Source organism: Rattus norvegicus, chromosome X (genome assembly GCF_036323735.1).
Source record: "Rattus norvegicus strain BN/NHsdMcwi chromosome X, GRCr8, whole genome shotgun sequence".
Taxonomy (NCBI): Eukaryota; Metazoa; Chordata; class Mammalia; order Rodentia; family Muridae; genus Rattus; species Rattus norvegicus.
The window spans coordinates 27,333,666-27,357,655 of record NC_086039.1 but is presented as its reverse complement, the minus strand read 5'-3'; the positions used below and the strand labels follow the sequence as shown (position 1 = coordinate 27,357,655).

General features: G+C 40.4%; 1 protein-coding gene across 2 annotated transcripts in view; it reads right to left on the bottom strand.

Annotated features, from left to right (window-relative positions):
* Nucleotides 1-688: 688 nt before the first annotated feature.
* The window catches only part of Clcn4 (chloride voltage-gated channel 4), a 66,199-nt gene continuing 42,897 nt past the window's right edge, over nucleotides 689-23,990 (bottom strand). The window contains exons 9-13 of one of the 2 annotated variants that reach the window (XM_006256828.5): nucleotides 23,277-23,822; nucleotides 20,220-20,406; nucleotides 18,715-19,113; nucleotides 12,651-12,867; nucleotides 689-4,728 (exon numbers count right to left, since the gene is read on the bottom strand). In XM_006256828.5, coding sequence (XP_006256890.1) covers nucleotides 4,638-4,728; nucleotides 12,651-12,867; nucleotides 18,715-19,113; nucleotides 20,220-20,406; nucleotides 23,277-23,822 — 1,440 coding nt within the window. In that variant the 3' untranslated portion in view covers nucleotides 689-4,637. The remainder of the gene's footprint in view (nucleotides 4,729-12,650; nucleotides 12,868-18,714; nucleotides 19,114-20,219; nucleotides 20,407-23,276; nucleotides 23,823-23,990) is intronic. The other variant, NM_022198.2, reaches the window with a different exon arrangement.

The window sequence follows — 23,990 nt, the reverse complement described above, 5'->3', positions numbered from 1 at the left end:
TTGCCTAGCCCTTCAAGATCCTGAGCTATCTACTAATGTGCACATTCTCTCTCCAAAAAGAGATTTGGAACATTTCTGTTGCTATCCCAGCTCCTACAATATCTGTATCGATTTGTCCTGGGTGGGGCCGCAGCAGGCTAGGCCCCTTCCGTCTTAGGACATTTGCATCTGATGTCTCTTCTGTTAAGGATGTCCTTCCCCAAACTGTTTTTCTCCCTAGACAAAAGATACTCCTCTCATTACACATACTAATTAGCAACTCTTCTGGGTTTTCTTTGCTCCTTCCTTCTCTGTCTCAAATTTCTTTCAAGCTTTAAAAAAACAAACAAACAAAACAAAAAAAAACAAAAAAAAAATCCTGGTAGAGAGGAACATAGTGCAAACCCTTCTGATTTCCACTTGCATTAAAGCCATAAGCCAAGCTGTACTCCTTAGCCTCCAACACAAAGCAAACACAGATGGCCTCAGGGAGAGTGATCCTTCCCTATCCTTGGAAATTTAGAGGCCACCGTGCCAAGAACAAGGAATTTTAAATCCAACCACAGTGACATCATACTCTGTACAACAATTTTACAAAGCAGGTCTTTCCTGTGACTGGGTGTGTCAGCAACCATCACAAGGAAGTTTCAGAGGTGCCTATTGGGAATAAATGTGCAGTGAAATCACCTCTCTTCAACTTGCAACATGCTTGTTGAAAATTGTTTGTTTTTTTTTTTAATAGAGTTCAAACATTTCATTTTTAATAAAGTACCAGTGTTAACACAGTGTTACAGTTTTTTAAAAAACCAACACATTACTATGATCTTGTGGCAAAAGCAAATGTGAATATATCCCACAAAAATCACACATAGACTCATTATTCTCAGCACACACGTAATATAGCAAATAAATGGTTATTACCATGCCGGCAAACTGAGATTCGGGTAGTGCTTCAAAAGTCAGATACACTAGCTCTGTACTCATATAAATCATTTCAAAGTTTACAAATTGAGTCTGATAATGCACTGCCCAATTTAAAATGTGGACTATTGCAATTACGTAAGGATTCCATTATTCTCTGTTGTAAGTTTCTCATTCTCCAGCACAGCATCTGATAATACTGAGCAGAATATGCACCTATTGATAACATGAAGTAAGCCATTCTCACCTAAATGTAACAGTTTCTGTGACTTATTAAGTTCAAAATATATGTTTACATATCTTCTTGGTAAGGCCTTTGGGAAGTGCTGTGTAGAGAACTGTTCTTGGGAACAGTGAGGACTGAATAGTTGAAGATTTCCTTCTGGCTCATTTGCTTGTCCTGAAAAGCCACAGGTACATCTGCATTCCCAGGAGTTGAACTGAACAATCCCGAGAACAAATCGACACGTCTTCTGGAAAGGTATAGCCATTTTCTGGTGTTCTATAATTCATTTTCTTAGCAACAGAGGTGGATTGCAAGAAATAGGTAGTGTACCTCAGTAGAAAACCGCCTCCATTGTACATTTCTGTTGTGCTTGGTTTTAGTATTAAGAATAGATTCAGAAAAACTCCAGAAAGTTTATAGATGACTGAAGATTTTGGTCCTGGAAAGAGGAAGGAATATATTTGGAAAGATATTTATTCACCTTTTTGTCCCAGTTCTTAACAGACCACCAAATGAATGGGAACTCTATATTGGGATACAAAGTTCCTAACTAAGTGGTTTCATAAAGATGAGAAAAGGCAGGGCAGTGTGTTCCTGGTGGGCAGATGATTCAATGGCAAATGAATCCTTGAGAGGATTCAGGATCCCTGGGAAGAAGGCAATCTCCACAGCACACTCCCAATCCTTGACCTTAACCTTCTGGTCTGACCACAGCTTTGATCCTCAACCCCACATTAGAGGATCGACTTGCAAATGAAAAGAAGCCTGACTTATTTCAATCCAGTCACACTTTCAATTATTTCCTTCAGTTCTGAGCATCTCCATGTGAGCACTAGGAGAAAGACACCATACTTTCAATTTCCCCCTCCTTGGTAACTTTGGCCCAGAGTAAACTTAGCCCCTTGTTTTCCTCCATGGACTCTGTTGTATTAGAGGGGGATTATCTGACTCTTTCTGGTTTTGCTGTCCTTTGGCTATTCTTCTAATGCCATCCATTGATTTGAAAGCTATTTCACACACACACACACACACACACACACACACACACACACACACACACAAACCTGTGAGATTTAGGGTCTTGTGGATTATAGAAGGCCAGGCTATGACTAATACTCTCCTTCCATTACAGAGCAACTCTGAGGGGAGCCACCTGGACCAAAGAGGGGGACCACATGAAGTAATTTTTCACACTTTGAATTTATAGTCCAGGAGAACCCAGCTTCATTTACAAATGTTCCATGCAAAACCTACTAACAACCCTAAAATTAAGATCTACTACATAATAGTTCCATGCTCAAATGAGACAATGAACTTTATTCTTGAACAAAGGCTTAAAATTTCCTCTATTAACCTGGATATTTTCACACTGATATGTCTATTTAGTGCTATTTCAGAAGGAGTCAATTAGTTACAGAAACAAATACTTGAAACTATAATTTTCCACAGTTGTCAGCAGGGTCTGACTTAAAATATTTGCTCTCTAGAATATATAATTATTGAAACAATGAGAAAATTCACAGACACCCATTTGTAACTAGGACTGTAATCAAAATTAAGATTCCTATTAGACCTAAGAAGTAGACTCAGTTTAGGAATGAGTTTTCTCTCAAATGTGACAGAATGGGTAAGATGCAAAACAGTTATAAGGATGTTTGGAGAGATATTCAGAAGGGTTATCAGATGAGAGTAAAAAAGACACCAAAGACAATGGTAGGGACATGATGTTGGAATTTAATATGATAGATATCAATCCCCCTTCCCTATTAACAGAATTTAAATTTCATCCAGAAAGTAATATGTTTAGCTAAAATTTATCCTCCCTGTACAGATAGGAGGATGGGACAGATAATAGAATTCCAGCCAATGGTTTTATGCTGAGCATCTCTGGGAAAGGTATATGCATCATTTCATCTTTATACTTGCCTCTTCTTCCTTCTTCCCACACAGAAAGTAGATATCACACCTAGCATCTGGGTAACATTTTTACAACTATGAGGCAGTAAGCCAAAGGACAAAGAATAAGAAAAGTGAAAATGAAATACCAGAAGAATTTGGAACCCTGGCAATGTGTAGAGACAATCCTGGAATGGCTATGTCCCAGGTTTCTTACTTAGTGCACATGTCCCTGATGCAACAATACCTACAATAAGATTGAAAAGAAGGATGATGACTCAGTGAAAAGTGAGGGGCAAAGATGAAGTGAAATAGGAAATGACGCAAATCTTACACAAAACATGCAATGGCCCTGAAACACTAATCCCTTCCTTCAGAAAAGACAGATGTGTAGAATGTAGAGAATAAAAGTGACATTAAGTTCAAATAAAGAGACCTAGTGCCTCAATTGGCTGTATAAAATGGAACTCTGTCCTGTGCCATGATTGCTAGTTTGAAAGTACATGCTTAGGCATTAAAACTGGACATTTTATAGCCTACAGAAAAGAGAGTGGAACAGATTTAGAATCAATCTACTATTTCTCTTGCAGTCCACTTGGAGATGTTCCCACTGAGAATTCATACACCTCACTCTTATCATGGCTCTATCTGGAAGACATGAGAAGAAAGTTAAGTAGAAACACTGAGTAGCTGGTTTTGAGTATTGCACATGCTACCTGAAAACCAAAACACACTATAGCAATCTAGGAGCACACAGGCAATAATCCATGGAAGTGCTGGACTGATCAATACATCAAATGCACAAGTAACCATATAATAAGTAAAGTTGATGCTTTGGGGTTGCAAATCAGTGATGAGGCAGGTGTCCCCTCAAAGTAAAACTGTGTCCCCTTTTATAGAAGAAATGTCTGCATAGCACTACATGGTTCACAGTCCAGTAGTTTAGTCCAGTCTTGAGGTTTTCTGTAGAGAAGTCTTTCACTTCATATTCATTATGGTGGGCACCACTGATACTGGTTCAGACTGATAAAGAAACAAAACAATGGGTCTGAGAACAGAGGCAAGAAATGAGATAGTCACTAGTAGACCATCCATCAGGGCCTGCTTGTAGCTTTCACTGTATCCAACTTGAATTTTCTTTTCTCTTTCAACAAAGTAAGTGCAATATTTTCAGTATGATTCCATAACATAATAGCAAATGTTTAGGAACCAATATATAACAGCAGCATGCTAATACCCCTTTGTCTTTTGGACTCAAAGCATCATGTATACTTCCAAATTATGAATATCCACCTTGAGTGAGGTGCCAAAGGTTCTTGTGTTCCGTGTCTTCGTATAATTCATGGCATTCACACCCTCCCACATGCCCCCAAAGCAGTTAGTAAATTTATTAAGAAACGCAGCTTCTAACTCATAAGAGGTTAAAACTAGAAAATGCCTATTAATTTATGGTTTGTCTTTAAAAAATGTTTCATCCTTCTCCCCTTCCTTTCAAACAAGGCTTTCTGCTACTCTCAGTTGCCTGTTTTTTCATTAGGATCATAATGTATCATTTGGTTATTTCTTCAAAAATGACATAATTATCGGTCTTCTCAAAATAATTTCCATCTTATTGCTAATTAAACATGATGGATTCAGGGTCCTGGTTTGCCATCTGCGCCATGTGTCTCAGAACGTCTTTTTTTGTGATGATCCCAAGAAGCCTCCTGGAGTGAAAAAAAAAACAGAAAAAATAAGTTAGCCTAACAGAAGGGACAGGCAAAGTATCCTAGCTTCCCATATAGTTGAGCAATATAGAGTAAGCTTTAGCCAATGACCTGTGTGACAAGTAAGTACCTCTCTCAGGTCTTCTGTGCAATTCTCCTATGTTCCACTTTTCTCACCTGGTACCCTGAGACAAGAGAACCAGGGAAGGACTTTGATGTAGAGAAGACTGATTCATAACCCACTACATTCAAAGACACTGATCCCTGAATGACTGGGGAAGAGCCTGTACTTGCATAGGATGTAATAGGTGAGAAAAAAATAACTCCTTTCTTTCTGTTTCTTTGTTTCTTTGTTCTTTCTTTTTTCTTTGATTGTATGTATGTTTTGAGACAAAAATACAGCCTATATTTGAAACTCGTAGTTCAGGTTAGACTCAAACTTTTGGTCTTTCTGCCTCAATAGCCCAAGTACTAGGATTCCACTAAGATTGCAAACTTTTTTGTTACATATGTTATGAAACTACAATGACTGACACAATGGTTTCAATTTTAAGATTGTAATCAATTTATAATTTATAAAGCTATTGTCACAATGTGACCACACTGTAAAAAGTCCAAGTATAAGGATTTTTCTTAGTATAAGAAATGAAGCCAGACATGGTAGTATACTCCCATTAATACTAGCACAAAGTAAGTAGAGGCAAGAGGAGTGCCATGTGTTTAGGGTTAGCCTGGCCTACGTAGGGAACAACAGGCAAGTCTGAGATACAAAGTAAGACTGCATAAAAACGCCAAAACACTCTACTTTTAATTTTATGTTACTGGATGGATAAAGTACAACATAAACTTCTGACCCAATATACACACCATCCCCTCTTCCAATTTTCCATCATTTTCAACTTATACAGAGTGTCAGTTTCTAGGGTCTGTGTCTGTATATCTGCTTGTCATCTGATTCATATTCTCTCTCTCTCTCTCTCTCTCTCTCTCTCTCTCTCTCTTTCTCTCTCTCTGTGTGTGTGTGTGTACACGCACATGCACACACAAATGTATATGTGTGGTGTATATACTTGTCTGTGTACATGTATGTGTCAAGGTCAGAGGTCATCTTATGAGTCTGTCTGCATTGTTAACCAACTTAATATTTTACACAGCCTTTCATTGAGTCTAGAGCCCATTGATAGACTGGAGGCAGAGAGCTTCAGAAATCCTGTTTTCTGATCCATGTACCTGCTAATACTGGGTTGCAGATATGCAATACCACAGAGCTTTTATGACAGTGTTGGAGAAACAAACTCATAATTGCACAGAAAGCACTTTACCTACTGCATCATGGACACAGTTCCCAGAGTTGTTTTTATAGGGTTATCTGAACTGTACAAACCAAGAGAGCATTGTTTAAAAGACTGGAATGTAAATATGGCTCCTTTGATGATACTGTACCCATATGAACATTCACACCAACTTAGTCCTTAATTCTTTTATTGGACATTTAATAACAATCTGTGGCACCAAATTGTGTTCCCTTGTTGAAGTGAATTTTTCTACAATCAGGATGTGAAAATTTCTTTGAAAAAAATCCATCATCAGGCAAGCGTAAAAATAATTGTTCACTCCTTCTCCATGACTTCGGAAAAAGGCAGCAGGGGAGGGTGTTCAGGAAGCAAGCCACAGCAGCCTCTCCTCAGAAATATGGAGCAATAAAAATGACAGGGCCTGTGTAAAGTGATAACATATAAAAAGTAGGAAAGCAAATTGCCATTTAGCTGAAGCTTAATTAAGTCAACTCATGTTGTACTACCTAGTACTTAGTATGAAGAATGTGAATGGGACCAAGGGTAGCCATGTTGACTACATATAGTGAACAAATTAAGCTATTTCTGACCACATCGAGCCTTAAGCAATATAGGAAATATGGTAACTTTCTGGTGTTAGTTTCTTCATCTGTAACATTAAGTGAGTAAACACTGTTCCCTCCCATTTGTGTCACAGGAACATCTTCAAGAGGAAGGAAAACAGACAGAGGGCCCTATAAAAGCATGCTGGATAATAACTGGAGAATGGTTGCTTGAATAGGGATAGAGTCAGGAACTGTGACTATAAGTCAAGCTGCTTGGGGCTCCTTGATTTTGGACACACACACAAACACCCACATGCTCATGCATGTGCCTGGTGCTGTGTGTGTGTATGTGTGCGTGTATGTGTCCATGCATGTGTGAGTGTGTGTGTGTGTGTGTGTGTGTGTGTGTGTGTGTGTGTGTGTACATGAATGCTCATAATCCTCCTGATCCTCCTGTCTCAGGTTCCTGCATATTGGGATTACCAAGCATAGGCCACCACACTCATCAAAATATATGTTTACAATGACTCACAATACAGTTAAATTGAACTGAAGCTGTTTCATGGAACAAAAATGGCGCTCTACCCAATCTGCCAAGCTTAGTTGCTGTCTTGGCATCACTCAGTCTGTACTGCTGTTACAAAATGCCACAGATGTGGTGGTTGAATGAAAGTGTAAGATCAAGGTGTCAGCAAGGCCAGTTTCCCTAAGTCTTATTTCCTAGGATGGCAGATAGGCACTACTATGCTCCTGCTGTGTCTTCATATGGCCTCCTCTCTGTATAGATACTTTTTGGGTTCTTCCTCTTTTTTAAGCCCTGCTGGGTTAAGGATATACCCAAATAATCTCATTTAACTTTATGGTTCAGTGCATCCCCCAGCCCTAACAGCCATATATTAGGGTTGGAGCTTCACCATACGAATTTAGAGTAAGTCAATTCAGTCTTTACCAGGATTCCACCTGTCTGTGTTGGGCAGCTGTGATAAAGCAATTTCCTCTGAATGTTTCCCTTTCTACATCATGTGAAATTCTAGCTTGTACAATGTATAGACCTGAATTAAGTGAACTTAGTGTTTTCCCCATATATTTGTCCAATTTTCAAACAACCGGAAGGAACTAAACATTGCCAGTGTTCTTGAAATGAAACGCTAGCTTCTTTCAAGAAAACATCCTTAAGTGTGACCACTGACAAGGGAAATGAGGCACTCTAGGCTTCTCACATAGGAATGGGCCTGAGTTCAATTAGTAACTCCTGAAAATACTCTTTTCCAATTGGATTTGTCTTAGCTGCTTGGGGATCAACTGCCACAATAAGAGACCCTGTATTCATCCAATGAGGGGTCATGATTTTCTCAGTGGCACTATTACCCAATATTTGGTGAATCACTATGCTTCAGTAGAAATAGTTCTCTGCTTGGGATTAGGTATAGTTTGTTCTCATTCTTCTGATACTAACTTCAAGGGTACAGACATAGCAAAGGGATTTGATTCCAGGAGAGGTCACCATCTAAAGCCAAAGGGGAGTATTCAATGAGCATCCCTCCTACAGCTATTTTTCTGTACCACGTAAAGGCTTTACTCATGACTTCTTCACTTTGATACTAGTAGTAGTTGGGCCGTTCTTTGTTGGGAGTGCCCTGTCCTGGACATTACCCAGATTCTAACTGCTATTTGTCCCAACCTGTCCCATCCCCAACCATGACAAACAAAACTTCCTCAGATACTACAAAATGTTATCCCTCTTGAGAACCATTGCCCAGACTGAAAGGGAGGAAGAGAAGGGCTAAATTAATTAAATGAGTGACCACATGATTAAGCAACCCCACTCCGAGTTACCTAGCCAAGAAAACTAAAAACATGTCTGCTTCCCAACTATGACCAAGAACTAAATCTGAGCAGATCAGTTCACAGGGACAGAGTATTCATAGGTGATCTCAATGGTGCCAAGGGTCCCATAGCTGACCATCCTCAATATGTAAACAGTACTTCAGCTTAACCAACTCACTCATCTTCTGCACTGCATGTTTTACTTGAAAACACAGATCATGATGACTGCTTCTTAGACTACCTGTCTTGGATGATGCCACTTAAATTGGATTCTATCCATATTCTTGTTTGTGTTGATTAAGACTGAATGCCTCGATTCTTGATCTTAGAGCATAAGCCATTGGTGTTTTGTTCAGGAAATTTTCTCCAGTTCCCATGTGTTCGAGATGCTTCCCCACTTTTTCTTCTATTATTTTGAGTGTATCTGATTTGATCCACTTAGCCCTGCCAAGACTGAACACCCAGTGAACGTGATTGTTGGGGGGAAGGTGGTAATATGGAGAGGATAGGAAGGGGAAGCCCATATAGAAGGGGAGGGGGAGGGGTTAGGGGGATGTTGGCCCGGAAACTGGGAAGGGGAATAACAATTGAAATGTAAATAAGAAATACTCAATCTAATAAAGATAAAAAAACTGAATGCCTCACACATGATGCAAGGTAAGCCCTCTACAAGAGTCATGTCCCCAACCCTCTAAAGTTTATTATTTTTTTGAGATAGGGTATCAGTAAATTACCCAAGCTGATCTTGAACTTACTCTGCAGACGAGGTAGCCTTGAACTTGCCATCTTCCTGCTTTAGCCTTCTGGGTACATTCAATTTCAGGCTGGAGCCACTTGGCCCAGAAGGCTTTTTACTTTTAACACTTTATATTTTGGTGTTGGAGCTGGGCATGGAACCCAGGGCCTTGTGTACATAATAAGTGATGTACCACAGGCTTCTATTTTAAAACCCTTTTTGGGCCTTCTCCAGGGCTCAACTGAAATGGATGTTCAGTAAGAACACTGACTGGTGGGGTTGAGGATTTAGCTCAGTGGTAGAGTGCTTGCCTAGCAAGCGCAAGGCCCTGGGTTTGGTCCTCAGCTCCGAAAAAAAAGAAAAAAAAGAAAAAAGAAAAGAACACTGACTGGTCCAGGACTCTTTGCTGAAAATAAGGCCACTATTATTTGCAAAGTGATAAAAATACACACACACACACACACACACACACACACACACACACACACCTTTCATGTATCTATATAGTCTGGGCCATATTTTATTATTTTTAACCTAGTGATAGAATTTAATATACTCAAGATTGGTAACATGAGCCCATAGTCTCAGTTCTTGGGAGGCTGAGGCATTTAGATTACTTGAGAAACTCGGGGTCTGCCTGAGCAGTTTAGTGACATCAGTCGCTTTGCCAGCATTATCAACAACAGCAAAAACAACTAAAATAAAGTATTTATAGTCCTGGAAACCTCTTCATAAAGTTCTGTAACTATAAAATCTGCAAGTTAGATTGGTTCCAGCAGCACTGAGGAAATATAAGTTCTAGATCTGCCTTGGGTTTGAGCATAAATCATGCACTGATCTACAACAACAAAACATCAACCCAGAAGGAGGCAAAACTAAACACAGCAGGCTTCATTAGTGGCAGTAAATGTCCTATTTGATTTAAATGGAGTGTTTGAACTCCCAGCATCTTTAGGTAGCACTCCATGAAAATCCGGTGAATTACAAATGGCCAGATGTATGACAGAGGACCTAAAATGTAGACCAAAGCATCTGGGATCTTCTGAGACAGCTATGCTGCTCAGACCCCTATGGGGCACCTAACAAGGATAAGGGGACTCTGATACAATTACCCATATTTGTTTTCCCTTTCTAGAATGTTTGGTGGAAAATTTATCCGAATTTGACATTAGTACCTGAAGGCTTCTTAGATTCCAGCATTCTGGGTACAAAGCATCTCTGATCCTAATCTGTTTTTTATGAATATTCTGAACCCCAGGCCTAGAGATACCCTGCAGACAATCAGGTCAAGGGACAAGCTCAGACTCTCATCCACTAGAGCAGGGAAGGCACATGGCAATGGAATGTATCAAAACCATGAGCTGGCTTGAGCTGGGCCTGCCCTGGCTGAAAGCCCAAGGAGAAGATGAAAGGCCCCACAAACAAGAATCCTTTGCCAGCACTAACGTATCAGCATCTGTATTTGTTTAAAACATGTAGAGCCAGAGAATGAGGGAGAGTTGTTTTCTCTTAGAACATTCGGAGCCAATTTCAGCACCCAGATCTTCACAGGAAAACCTCATGGGGCTCCATGAGGTGTAAGTGGGCACTGGGGGCAGAATTTCCTGACTGAACTGGAAATTCCAATGATAACTGACATCAGACTATTTTAGCAGAAAGGAGAAACTGCTATACACTTGAGATGGCCTGGGCAATCATTGTGGTATTTACTCCATGCTGAAAACCCAAGTGCAGATAGATATTCATTTCAGTGGCTCTCAGAGTGTGATCCCCAGGAGCTTGTTAAAAACTCACTTTCTCAGACCTTACCCAAGACCTCAGGAACCAGAAATTCTGGAGTGGGAAACAAAAAATGGGTTTCACCTGGGGGTTCATCCTCTAGTGAGGGCATTCTGATGTATCTTCAAGTGTGAGAAAGCAGAGAGTACCACTAAATCTCATGGGCAGTTATGAATGAGAAACCTGTCCCACTAATTAGGTGTCCTGAAGGTTAAATCTACATGCTGAAAGCTTTCATTCTGTAACCCATGATTAACTCACCAGGAAGGACGCCAAATGAGCAAGATTCCTCACTTAGAAACAATAGTTAACCCTGGGTTCTTCTACTATGACACTAGTGTGATATTTTTTAAGCCAAACTTGTGGTTTTGTTGCAGAAAATGTGTTATGCAGTGTAGAATTTTTAGCAGCAGCATCATCCCCTATGCACTATGCAACCAATTCCTCAGGTTGTGACATCCAAAATTGTCCCCAGATCCAACAGAATAAAAACACCATTGGTTAGGACTACTGGATACTATGATGTGTTGACTCTAGAATAGTAGACTGTGTTAAGATAGTTCAGCCTCTGGATTCTACAGAGGCCTGAACTATGTCGGATATCAAAGGCTATATAACATCTCTTATCTCCAACCTCTAACCTAGGGAGTACAGCAGATAGATGACCATGGCTTCTAGCATGTTTCTTTATCCAGTTTTTTGAGAATATGGAACTTGAGCCATACATCTGAACCTGAAGAATAGCATCATCACAGCAACACAGGCATTATCCTAGCAATTTGATATTTGTTTTGTTGATTTCCTGGGCTGTAACAACAAAAAGCAAAGTTTCAGAGATGATGCCATTAGGCTACCAAATTCCTCAGTATACTGTTTGTGTAATAAGGTATCATTTAAAAAAATGTACACTGATATTTTAGGCAACTGTCTGAGAATAACATAGATGTGGTATTTACTTTAGATAATAACATCCATGATAGAGTAGGTAAACAAAGAAAAGTTGTCCCCAGCTAAACCCAACATACACACACACACACACACACACACACACACTGATCATCACCCACATGCTGTCCTCATGTGAGAATTAGGAGCCACACCTATCCAGCTTGTTGTGATGAATTCCCATTCTCCCCCTTTACTGTTTCACACTATCTCTAGAATGACAGCTCTTCAGATGACCACCTTACAGTCAGTTCTTTTCCAAGAGAAAATAAACTATTCATTTCCATATTTGTGTATTTCCCAATGATTCATCCAGTATAAAATATACAAACTTACTGTGTGTTTTAAGTTCCCATCCTTTTAAAATGATAAATCACTGATAAAGATTTGGAGTATTGTGCACCCAGTTCTATTTTCCCCATAACTTCTTCTGGATGCTTCTTTTGGCATACTACTATGATTTTGAGTGGCATTTATGTCACAGAATAGTAGAACTAACTGCACTTTCTCCCTAAGCCAAGTATCATATGGCAGAAGAAACAAGTTATTCTTTTATTCCCTTTGAATTAACCTTCAAACTGAACCCAGGCTAGCCTAGAAGTTTCTCCCTCTTCCCAGGCTCTGCTTAAAGTTCCCAAGCTTCTTATACTTTTCTTTCTCAATACATTCAGCTCAGTTAAGTGGTAACATCTGTCCAGGACTAGTCCATCCCAAGTGACCATGACCTTCCTTAAGGGCAGACACATTAGAGCTGGCCACACTGTGCATTCTATCTTCCCTTGACTGGATACTCACCCACTCCGTGTCACCAGGCATTGTCGGAGCCCCAGTTTCCGGAAAATGTCCACCACTGTCTCCATGGGGGTGTGGTCTGTGACAGTAAAAGGGCTCAGGTTCAGAATGCGCCTCAGCTTCAGTGGATGTGGGCTGTTGGCAGGCAGCTCAGGGGGCTCCTCTGTGAAGTACATGATGGAATTGCTCACGATGCCCTCTTGCCTCTGTCTGGCATTTTCTAGAAGAAGAGAATAATAAGCCACACACAAAAACCTTGTACTTCCCTACCCCCACCTGCCTGCATACAGCATCTCAGAATCTCAAAAAGGAGTTGAGAGGGCAAAAGGCACAGTCATAACAAGTATATTAGCCAAACATCTGTGGATCTGGCATCCCTCTCACATGCTCTGAGAGACCCTGCTGTGACCAGAAAGTTCACTGCCAACATTTTGCAAGATGGACCCCCACCAGCATGGCTCTATACAGATGTCCCCTGTTTTTCTCTAGACTCCAGAGCACCCCAAATGACCAAAGGTCCTCCATCCTCACTTTTATACCATCTCACCATGGGCTGAACTTTGCGAGAACAAGAAATCTCATTTCACTGCCCAGTAACCTTAGCACAACGGTTTGGGGTTTTTTTTAATTTTTTAATTTTTTATTTTTTATTTTTTTTACAAATGAGCTTACAAATGGCGTAAATGGCATTGTGAATCCTAAAGGAATGAGAATCCAATAAGACTTGCCTAGGCTCACAGCCCAGAAATGCAGCTCAATTCCAAATATGACCCTTGGGACTGAAGAAACAACCCTAGAAAAGCTGCATCCCCTCTACCTCTTGATTCTCCTCTCTTTAAAATGTGCCATTTCATAGATTTCACAAAGAAAGATAGTAAAACTGTTATGGTAGCAATTACTTCATTTCTGTCTGTAGGCAAGGTCATATGATGCTGAAGAAAAGTAGGGTAACCGGAATTCATTAGAGCTACAGCTTAATGTAGTGCTAGAAACCCAAGCTATTTTAAGTCACACATGAAATAAATCCATCGGTCTCAAGATATTTCTCCAAGGCCATTTTCCTGCTGTTGGAATTTTAATCTTCCTTTTAGTTCATGGGAAAAGGTTAGGGAAAATGTACATCAGGGCCTGCCTTAAAAAAGGAATGCCAGTTCCTATAGTACAGTTCTTAACCTTCTCAAAGACTACTATTCACCTACATTGTTCCTTCAAAAATAAAATTCTTACTGCTTCCTCTAAGACCATTTAGTGTAATAGAGTACTCTAATGGAATACTGGCATCATCTGGGTCAGGCTGAGTCTGAAAGCGAGGCTCTGTTGTAAAGAGGAAAGGCAGGCCTGCTGGGCAAGCGCCTGCACATTATAAGGGTCAGGTTGAATCTAGCTATGTCAAACTGGATGTGTTTCAGCCACAAGTACCTGGCATATGGCATGTTTTCAAGTGCAAATCCTGTACAATCCACACTACAGGCTACACACTGTGCTCTTGTCTCTTAATCCAAAGGTTTCTGTCTTAAAGCTCTCGGGCACAGAGGCCATATTCAGTACATACTTATTTGCTCATTTTCACAAGCCAAAGTAGTCTCTTAAAGTCCCATACAACAGGATTTCCATCCACTTCAACAATCAGATTGAACATCAGGATTGGATCAAACCATAACCATTAATCAAGAACTGATCACATGAGTGTGTCAAGCCTATCATAAAACCACCCAGCCCAGTTGGTGAAATAAACAGAAAATGCATGTTTCCTCACAATCTCCTGATACTGTTTGAAACCTACCAACTCAATGAAGTCTTGCTCGCCAGTGTATCCCTTGTATCCCTTGTGCCAAGACCATGTCAAAGCATGCAAGAGGCACATGACATTTTGTTAAAGATTTTCTTTCATTTGGATTTTGTGTGTGTGTGTGTGTGCGTGCGCGTGCGTGCACTTGTGAGGGCCAGAAGGGGCATTAGATATCCTAAAACTGGAGTTACAGGATGCTGCAAACCACCTGGCATGGGTGATGGGAATGGAACTTGAATCCTCTGGAAGAGCAGCAAATGCTCTTAGTTGCTAAATCATTTCTTCAGCCCCAACACAAAACGTTGTTGCCATATGCATGCGTGTATGCATGAATGGATAAGATCTACTAAATGACAGTGTATCTAGCTGTTTGTCATGTAGGATAGAGCCTATTTCATGGAGGAGGCATTAGAAAAGAATGCTCAAGAGCTATCTACCACCAAGCAAGGATTGTAAAAAGTAGCTGGGATCAGATGTTTCTTGCTATGCTCTGTAACAGTGGCTGATACTTTCAGAATGGCTCTCCTAAGTTACTTTGGAACTAAATTATAAAGATTTATATAAAGGTTTCAAACTCTGGAGAAGGAGATGCTATATCTGTTTTTCTGAGCCATATCTTGAACCACCAAACATATAGTTTTAAGACCTAAAAGACAGGAAGAGAATTCACTGAATGCTATGATGGCTGTTGTTCAACAATGGTGAGGAGGGTATCTTTTAATTTTTTTCCAATTTTTTCAATAACTTAGGAACATGTATTATTTTACTTTTAAAAAGTAATAAAAATAACTTCATTTTTAAATGCTTGAGTGTTCAAGCACTTAAATGTATCTTTCAATGTTTTAATGTAGACGGCTTCATCATAATATTGTAATAGACCTAGTCCTGGTAGACACAGCTCCTTTGAAAATGATGTATATTTTATGAGCACCTGCTAAGACTGTTCAACCTCATATTCCAGTTTCTAGTAGTAATAATGTCAGATGCAAGAGAGTAATTAATATGGTGTTGGTGACATGCATTTCACATATGTGATAGATGAAGAAAATTTTGAATTAGAAATAATCAAACATCTAATATGCCTGCGAGTGGCTTCAGAACAATCATTCTTAACTGGAAACAGTTTTGGCCCCATTCTCAGGGGAATTTAGTAATTTCTAGAAGCCCTTTTCATTGTTCCAAAATAGAAAAGGGGAGTGCCACTAGATTCTAATGGGGAGAGAACAAGGATGCTGTTCAACACCCTACAGTGTGCAGGACATCTCCAACCAGATCCAAATGTCAGCGGTATTAAGGTTACGAGCCTTTACTTTAGAGTAATTGTTTCCAGGGAAGCTATGGTCTATTATTCAGTTGGTTAAGAATGCTTCCATAAAACAAACACAATTAACAAGAAAGGTTAAAATGGAAAATTGGAAGCAACCACTCTCGGGCTAAGTAGCAGTATGACATGACTTAAACACTGCATAGAAGGAAAAGATTATTGTATAAGATACTACCTACCAAAGCATGGACAAATCTCACGCACACCATATATTTTAACACTTAGCAGAAAGTAATTAACCGTACTATTCCACATGATCCACTCCAATAATTAAGAGTGCTTTCAGACAGAAACCGCTACACTTACAGAGCCTATCTAGCAGATCTGATACCTATCTTCTCATTCTGTCCTGAATGTGGATCCTTTTATGCAAGCAAGCATTTTCCATATGCTGGAGAATCATTATTAAGTCACCCACTAAATGAAAAAAAAAATGAGTTCCCTTAATTCTTCTCCATAGCTCTTTAACTTTCCATTCCTTTAATCATCTCTGTGGTTTCCCACTGAGTCCTCTTGGAACCTGTACTTGCTTAATTGCAGAATCCAGGACTTGAAGAGCATGAGCCCTGCTGAGTACAGAAGAATCTTCATATTTGTAAAGAATAATGAGAGGGAAAAGACCCCTTACTAAACAAGGGCCGCAGTCATAAATGACTAATACCTCTGATTCCCGCAAGGTGGCGCTAACCATCACCCTCTAATATAAAGACCAGGGCTGCTCTCTGGAATTCCAGAGATGAATTAGGAATGACAAAACATAATAACACATATGTGTGAAAACATTATTATGAAATCCATTGCTTTGCTAACTTAACAAAGTTGGGTTTTGTTTTGTTTTTTTTTTTTTTTTAGTTTTAGAAAAAAAGAAGAGAAACTAAAGTGTAAGCAAATCCTTATTTTTCTCAGTTTTCATTGTGTCTTCATGACAATTTTCTTGAATGTTCCTTGCAGTAGCCCTTAAAAGTGAACTGGCATGGGAAAGTTTCAGCAAACTGTTTAATGCCCTATCTCAATATTCACGCAAGAGCATATAATTCCTCAAATACAGGTCTTACATCCTACTACCAGAAAGTGGTGATCTTGCCATTTTCATAGCTTAGGAAAACAAGTTGTATGATTCCTTGGAGTAAAATACCCCTCACCTTTTCTGCAAGCCATGTAAATAGCAGCTTCTGCACTATTATGGGCCTAACTGAAAGCACAGAAATATGATTTACACTGCATGGTGCCTCTTCAGATATTCCAAACATAGCTTCTGAGAGGGCGCACACTTGCAGAGCTTCAATTTCTTCTCCAAAACGTTGAAGCCAATTACGACTTCCCACTTGATTACAGTAATAGAGTTAAGCAAAATTAATAAGCTGTCTCTTAGCAGGTGTGCCTTGAGCAGCACAATAGGTAATGGGCTCTGTGACATTTATTAGTTCAATTTCTAAACTAAACCTTTGCATAAAAGATTTAGGGGGATTGAATGCATTTTAAAGGCTGCTGATTCCATTATTATAAAACAAACCCAACCCTACTTAAACAACTTTTAAATGATCTCATTATTTCTAAGGCAACATTTATCCCTCAAGGCACCTCCCTATTCTAAGACAGGACCTATATAAAGAGAAACATTTCTGAGTGCTCACACAAGAATTTGCCATGGAACCTAAAATGTAAGCTGAAACTTTATTTTCAGGATGAGGTAACCATTAAAGTTAGAAAGCAGAGCTTATCTACACTAACATTTGGAAAGCTTTAGAGGAAGATATCTTAAATGTATTTTAAGATATTTAATATGGGAAAGGAGTTTAAAAATAGAAAAGGAAGTGCCTGGGGAACAAGAACAAAGGGCTAGAGGATAAACAGCAGTCTGGTGAAGATGTGTTAACAGTGAGGTAATCAGCAGTCATACAGGTGGAAGAAGGTCTCGTTGTTATACTGTAGGAATATTCTGGAAGATGTAGTGGAACATAACACTGTCCTATGGGAATAAAAGTTGTGTCAGAGGCTTGTCTCCCATATGATGTAGGAGTATTTCACAGATCATGGAGCAGGACTGCTGATGGGCATGGCCTGCTATTTGCCATGCATGGGAAGATGGGCTACAATGGTACTTGTACCTGCTCTATATTGAGATCAACAGGCTTTTGGTCCTCTGAAGCACAATATTTCTCCTTTCCTGGAGCTCTAACTACAACTAACCCAAGTCTAACTCTTGCTTTCCTTCCACTGCTGCCATCCCTTGCAAGACTGGCTTCCTTAGATAGCCTGTCTTTGGGACACCCTACATGTATATCATTCCCTTCTCTGCTGTCCAAAGAAAACTATGACAGCAGCAGCAAAAACAGCATTAGCATATACCCTAGCAAGAATAGAGCCCCAGTAGCTTACTGTACCGTACCCATAGCCACTGACTTCAAACCAGGAATTGAGTTTAAATCTTAACTCCTGACAATGTGAGTTGGAAGCAGAAAAACTGGCATGACTGGGAAGCTCAGAAGGAATATAGAGTCTCAAAACCCAGTGGGACAGTTAAATCAGAATTCGTATCTTGACCTGGTCCTAGATGACAAATCTGCTGAAACCAAAGCTTGGAAACCCCTTGTTTTTACATTTTTTATCATGAATTTTGTTTTTAAAGATCGAATACATAAATGCACTCTATTCATATCATCCTTGCACCTCCTTCTCCCCTTCCAACTTTTCCTATGTTTCCTCCCACATCCTCTAAACTTCATGTTCTCTTCTTCTGTAGTTATTATACATATGCACATACACACTAAGCGCATACAACCTATTGAATCCAAATTAATGTTGCTCATATGTGCACAAGTTGAGGACTGACCACTTAGACTTGACATGTCAAGGAAGTCCTCGACTTAAGGAACTCACATGCTGATCCTAGGGCTACAAAATCTACCATTAGTCTCTGAGGAAAATGTGAAAGCCTCCCTGTCCTTACTCACTTATAGCCAAGATTAGCTCCCGCCTCTGGGCAAAGCCTATGAGGCGCTCCGAATCTCTCGAGACCACCACAGGAAAGCCATTGTAGTCTGTCTCTTTTATGAGAGTCTCCACATCCTCCACAGTCATGCTGTCCTGGGTTAGTACTGACAAAGGTGGTTCTCCCCTGCGGGGCCGCATCACATCAGTGGCTAGGGTACGGTGAGTGAACTCATCCTTCACATCAAGAAATGGGTACCCATTCAGATGGATGTGGGCTTCATAAATCCCTTCTTTCCCAAAGGCATCAGCCACCCACTTGCTGGTAACAGCAGCTGCCATCAGGGGTACAATATATTCCAGACCTCCAGTCAGTTCAAACATGATGACTACCAGAGACACTGTCATCCTAGTCACTCCACCTGTAATAAAAAAAGACAGATTTAAAAGCCCAGCCTCAGTCCCCATGAATGTGTGGTTTACGCAAACAAGCTTACAGATCATAATTTTATCCCAAGCAGGTTCTCTAATGAGAACTTTTGGTCCTTCTCATACTTGTTCCGAAGAGTCAGTTCCACAAAATGACTGGGCTCAGGCTCTGTTAAACCCAGCTTTGCCATCAGGACCTGTATATTGCCTGACAGGGAGCTCCACTCCCATGAGGAACATGGGTTATATATTCACGCAGATACTGTGTCTGGCTCATTGATGAGTGAATTCTACCAGACTATCCAGACTTCTCACAATGCAAACATCTCAGAAGCCAAAGAATTTTAGAAATTTTAAAGAATATTAGATTGGACAGGGATCTAGCTTTTCCTAGGCATTCAAAGGCAATTCCAAAAAAATTCTACTCTAATAAACTTAAACCAGGATTTCTTAACCTTAATATGCAAGATATAAGATATCCACTATTAAGAAGGTCATATGCTTATAAGCTAAGCAGCCTCTGTGCCCTCTACCCACTACACCCAAGTGGCCCTTGTAGTTATGGTAAAGGAAAGTATCTCCAATATCATTTGTTGCAAAGCCATATTCTAGATCAGTGGTTCTAGACCTTCCTAATGCTATCACCCTTTAATGCACTTCCTCATGGTCTAGTGATCTCCAACCAGAAAATTATTTTATTGCTACTTCATAACTGTAATTTTGCTACTGTTATGAATTGTGGTATAAATATCTGTGTTTGCCCATGTTCTTACACAACCCTTGGGGTTTCAATCCACAGACTGAGGATCAGTGTTCTAGATGGTACATCTGTAAGATCAGCCTGGGTTTTTGAATGACTGGACAGAGGAGAACCTTCTCAAACGTGTGTGTGTGTGTGTGTGTGTGTGTGTGTGTGTGTGTTTGTGTGTGTGTGTGTGTGTGTGTGTGTGTGTGTGTTGAACAAGTCATGAGCTATCAAAACAGGAATTTACTTGTTACCAGAGTACAGTCTATACCTAGCCCAAGCAAAGCCAATGACCAAATCCCTCTTTCTTCTTATCTGATCTCTGCCCTCCTCCTTCCCCACCTATGGCTGTACCTAGACAGGCTGCAGCTCCCACCATCGCATAAAGCCCTGGTGTGACACAGTCCGCTCCAGGCCTGCACCAGTTCCTGAAGATGATCCAGTCATGATGATGGTAGGCCAGCTGCTCCACACCAATTCCCACCATCCGGCCTGCCATGGCTCCTACAGCCATACTGGGGATGAAGAGACCTGAGGGAATCTCGAAGAAGCATACAGAGAAAAGGCAGCCTGAGAAAAAAAGGCCCAGTTCACCCAGTCCCAGGAAGAGTAAGAGTCTCCCACCCCCACAACATTTGCATTTGGCTTAGTTCCTCACAGGAAACACAGCTCTTCAAAACAAGGAAGCTGGGGAAGGTGAGACAAATGATTTGACCCACACAGTCACTTAGGTGGTGGAGTCCACTGCAACTCAAAAAGAACAGTTTGACACTTTCATTTCCTCTTTTTCAAAGGCCAGCCCCTTCGCCTGCTGTGCATTAAATAATAAACTTGACTGGCGATAACATTCCAAGCCAGCATCTGCCACCTGAGCCTCTCACCACTTTCTTACCCCCCTAGCTGTGTCATTCTCACTGGCTTTGAAAATTAAATGTCAAAGCCACAGCATGAGAACGGATGAGAAGGGCCTTCATTTGCTCCCAGGTAAAATAAACTGAGTGCACTGCAACACATTGCTGTCTTAGATCCTCCAAAAGCTTTTCAAAGACTTAGTGCTCTCATCAAAGGCTGATGGCTGGACACCTATCAGGGGAGGAGAAAAATACCCCTTTCATGACGCAACTCATTTTCCAAGTAGCTTTCAGAATATTTTCCAAACATTTCAGGGGCAGCAAGAAAGCTGACTAATAGGTGTTGGTAGTGGTGAGTTTTCTACGTTTCTGAGTGAAAACGTATTTTGGTTTAGCTGGTGATCATATGTCTGCCTCAGAACTCTCTGACTCCCGAATTCACTGAGAATCCACAAGCTTGTCGATCTCACAGCAGCTGCTCTTCTCACCACCCCAGTAGCCATCAATCTGAGGATGAAAGCAGATCTTTAACTTCACTGAAGTGAAGAAGGCATCCTCTTGTGTAATTTCTAGAGTTCGGAATGATCTTGGAGAAACTCTTTCTGAATTTCCCTTGCTTCACAATTATTGAGTTTCCCTTAACTTCAAAGTAGGCCTTCCTTAGTAAACACTAAAGGGTACCGGTAGGGTAGCATCTTCCTGGAACACAAAGACAAACTCCTTTGATAAGTACTGAAGGATAAGAGTGAGTCATCTATTTAACGAGTTCTACCCATCTTGTGCCTCACAAAGTCGCCATTTCTGAGACTCTGTAAACAGATTTTGAATGTGCATGTTTTATGAAAATTCATTAAGCTGTGGTCAACTCTGTATGAATGGTATATTCTGATGTTTTTAAATAGAAATAACGGTACCATTCACAACAACTACGAGGCAAAACCAACCAAGCTGTCCATCGAAAGTTGACAGGATAAAGAAAATGTGGGGTCGGGGGCTGGAGAGATGGCCCAGCGGTTAAGAGCACTGACTGCTCTTCCAGACGTCCTGAGTTCAAATCCCAGCAACCACATGGTGTTTCACGACCACCTGTAATAGGATCCAATGCCCTCTTCTGGCATGTCTGAGGACAGCAACAGTGTACTCATATACATAAAATAAATAAATAAATCTTTAAAATATGTGGGATTTACATAGAATAAGATACTACTTAGCCAATAAAAGGAACAAAGTATTGGAACACGGTACACCATGGATGAATCTTGAAACCATGATGCTAAGTGAAAGATGCCAGGCACAAAAGGTCACATATCCCATTCCATGTATATGAAATGTCCAAAATAGGTAAATCCTCAGTGTCAGAAAACACATGAATGGCTGCAAAGTGTAGAGGATGGGAGGGTGAAGAATAACTATTAATACAGGGTCTTTGGGGGAATGAAAATATTCTGAATCTAAATAAGAAATTGCTACCCTATATACATAGATGTACATAAAGGGAATGAACTTTATACTTTAAAATGATAAACTTGGCTTGGCTAGGCATGGCACTAACATCTATAATCCCAGCATTTGAGAGGAGGTGGCTGGTGAATAACAAGTTCAGAGACAGCCTGATCTAAACAGTGAGATTGCTCTCAAGGAGAAAAATAAAGCAATAATAATTCCTCCATAACCTGGGAGATATGTATATCAGAGTTGGATTAAAACAGTACTTCAAACCAGAATGAAAGAACCTGTCTTCTCTCCAAAAATGGAAGCATGCATTATTATCCACAGCTCTCAAAAACATCAAAATAAAACATGTATGCAAATAGCCCATGCCATGAACCTAATTGAATTCAGACAGGGGAGCAATAACTCTGTATCCTCATGATGCTGATATAATATTCATGTTGCCTGGTAGATTCTCTGAATGCTGGCAGCTTTGCCTCTGTCTCCCCAGAGCCATGTGCCCTTCAAGGACAGCATTTTGCATTGAGCTCTGTGAGACTTCATATCTTTTCTTAGGATACAGATGATTCTCAAGGCCTCTCTACCTGCTATCACCTGCTCAGCAGCTAAACCTATATTTGTCTAAGACAATGGAATGACTTGATGCCCAGTCCTGTATCTCATAAATATCCCACAAATTTGGATGGACCAACTCATATGCAGATTCATTTGGATGGTCCAAGACATATACAGATTCTTCAACTAGAAAGTAGAAATAGCCAGGTATAATACCATGTGCATTTAATTACAGTTCTTAGGAGTCAAGAAATCTCTATGAGTTCAAGGCTAGTACGGTCTATATAGCAAGTTCTGCTTACATTGAGTTACACTGTGAGAGCCAGTATTTAAAAAAAAACACAATAATATAAAAAGAAAATGAAAATACAATCTCTACTTCATATGCTTGCTATCTAGAGAACTGTTTCCATTCAATTAAAAGAAAACAAAGCTCATGAGAACATTCAAGAAAGATCAGAATTTCTCTTCTTTGAATCATAATTTTATTTGGAAAATAATTTGCTGCACCCCAAAAAACATACACACTTCCCCTTCTTTCTGCTTCACTTACCTTCATGCCAAAGGTAAATATAGTAATGACTATTTTGAAGATCAGTGCCAAGGCCAGCTGCCACATGGCTGTGTAAACTCCAACCCCAGCTGGCCGGTCCGGAATGTCATCCACAGGCCGAGTCATGTTGGGGTCATTGATGTAGTCACAGAGCTGAGAAGACTCAAGAGCCCCACAATCATTGAATAGCTCAGATATGAGCTCACTGGTGCTCTGGCGAGTGTAGGGATTGGGATAAGCAATGATGGCAGTGATGGCTGTCACCACAATGACCTCCAACACTGGATACTTCCCCAGCCTGGTGGTTTTACGCCTCCTGCACCAGGCAATGTTGCAGCGTGTGAAGACGGTTCCCCACAAACCCCCAAAGACTCCAAGCAGGATGAAAGGGAAGAGTTCAGCCATGTACCAAGGTGTATGATACTCCACATAAAAGAGAACCAGGCGGCTATTTCCAAAGGGGTTGATGGAGCGCAGTGTGAAGGCAGCCACCAGGGCTGCAAAAAATGACCTCCACAAGGTTTTCAAGGGAAAGTAGTAACTGACCTGGGACAAAGAGAAAAATCACAGAATGAGCAGAGAAAGGACTGCTCAGATCCTTTCTCTTGGGTTAGAAGCTAACTGCAGGCACTTGGAATAAAAGACACAGTTTAATACCAAAAGTATATTCCACTCATGCTATCAGTATAGGTTTAGTTGTGATCAAAAAGACAC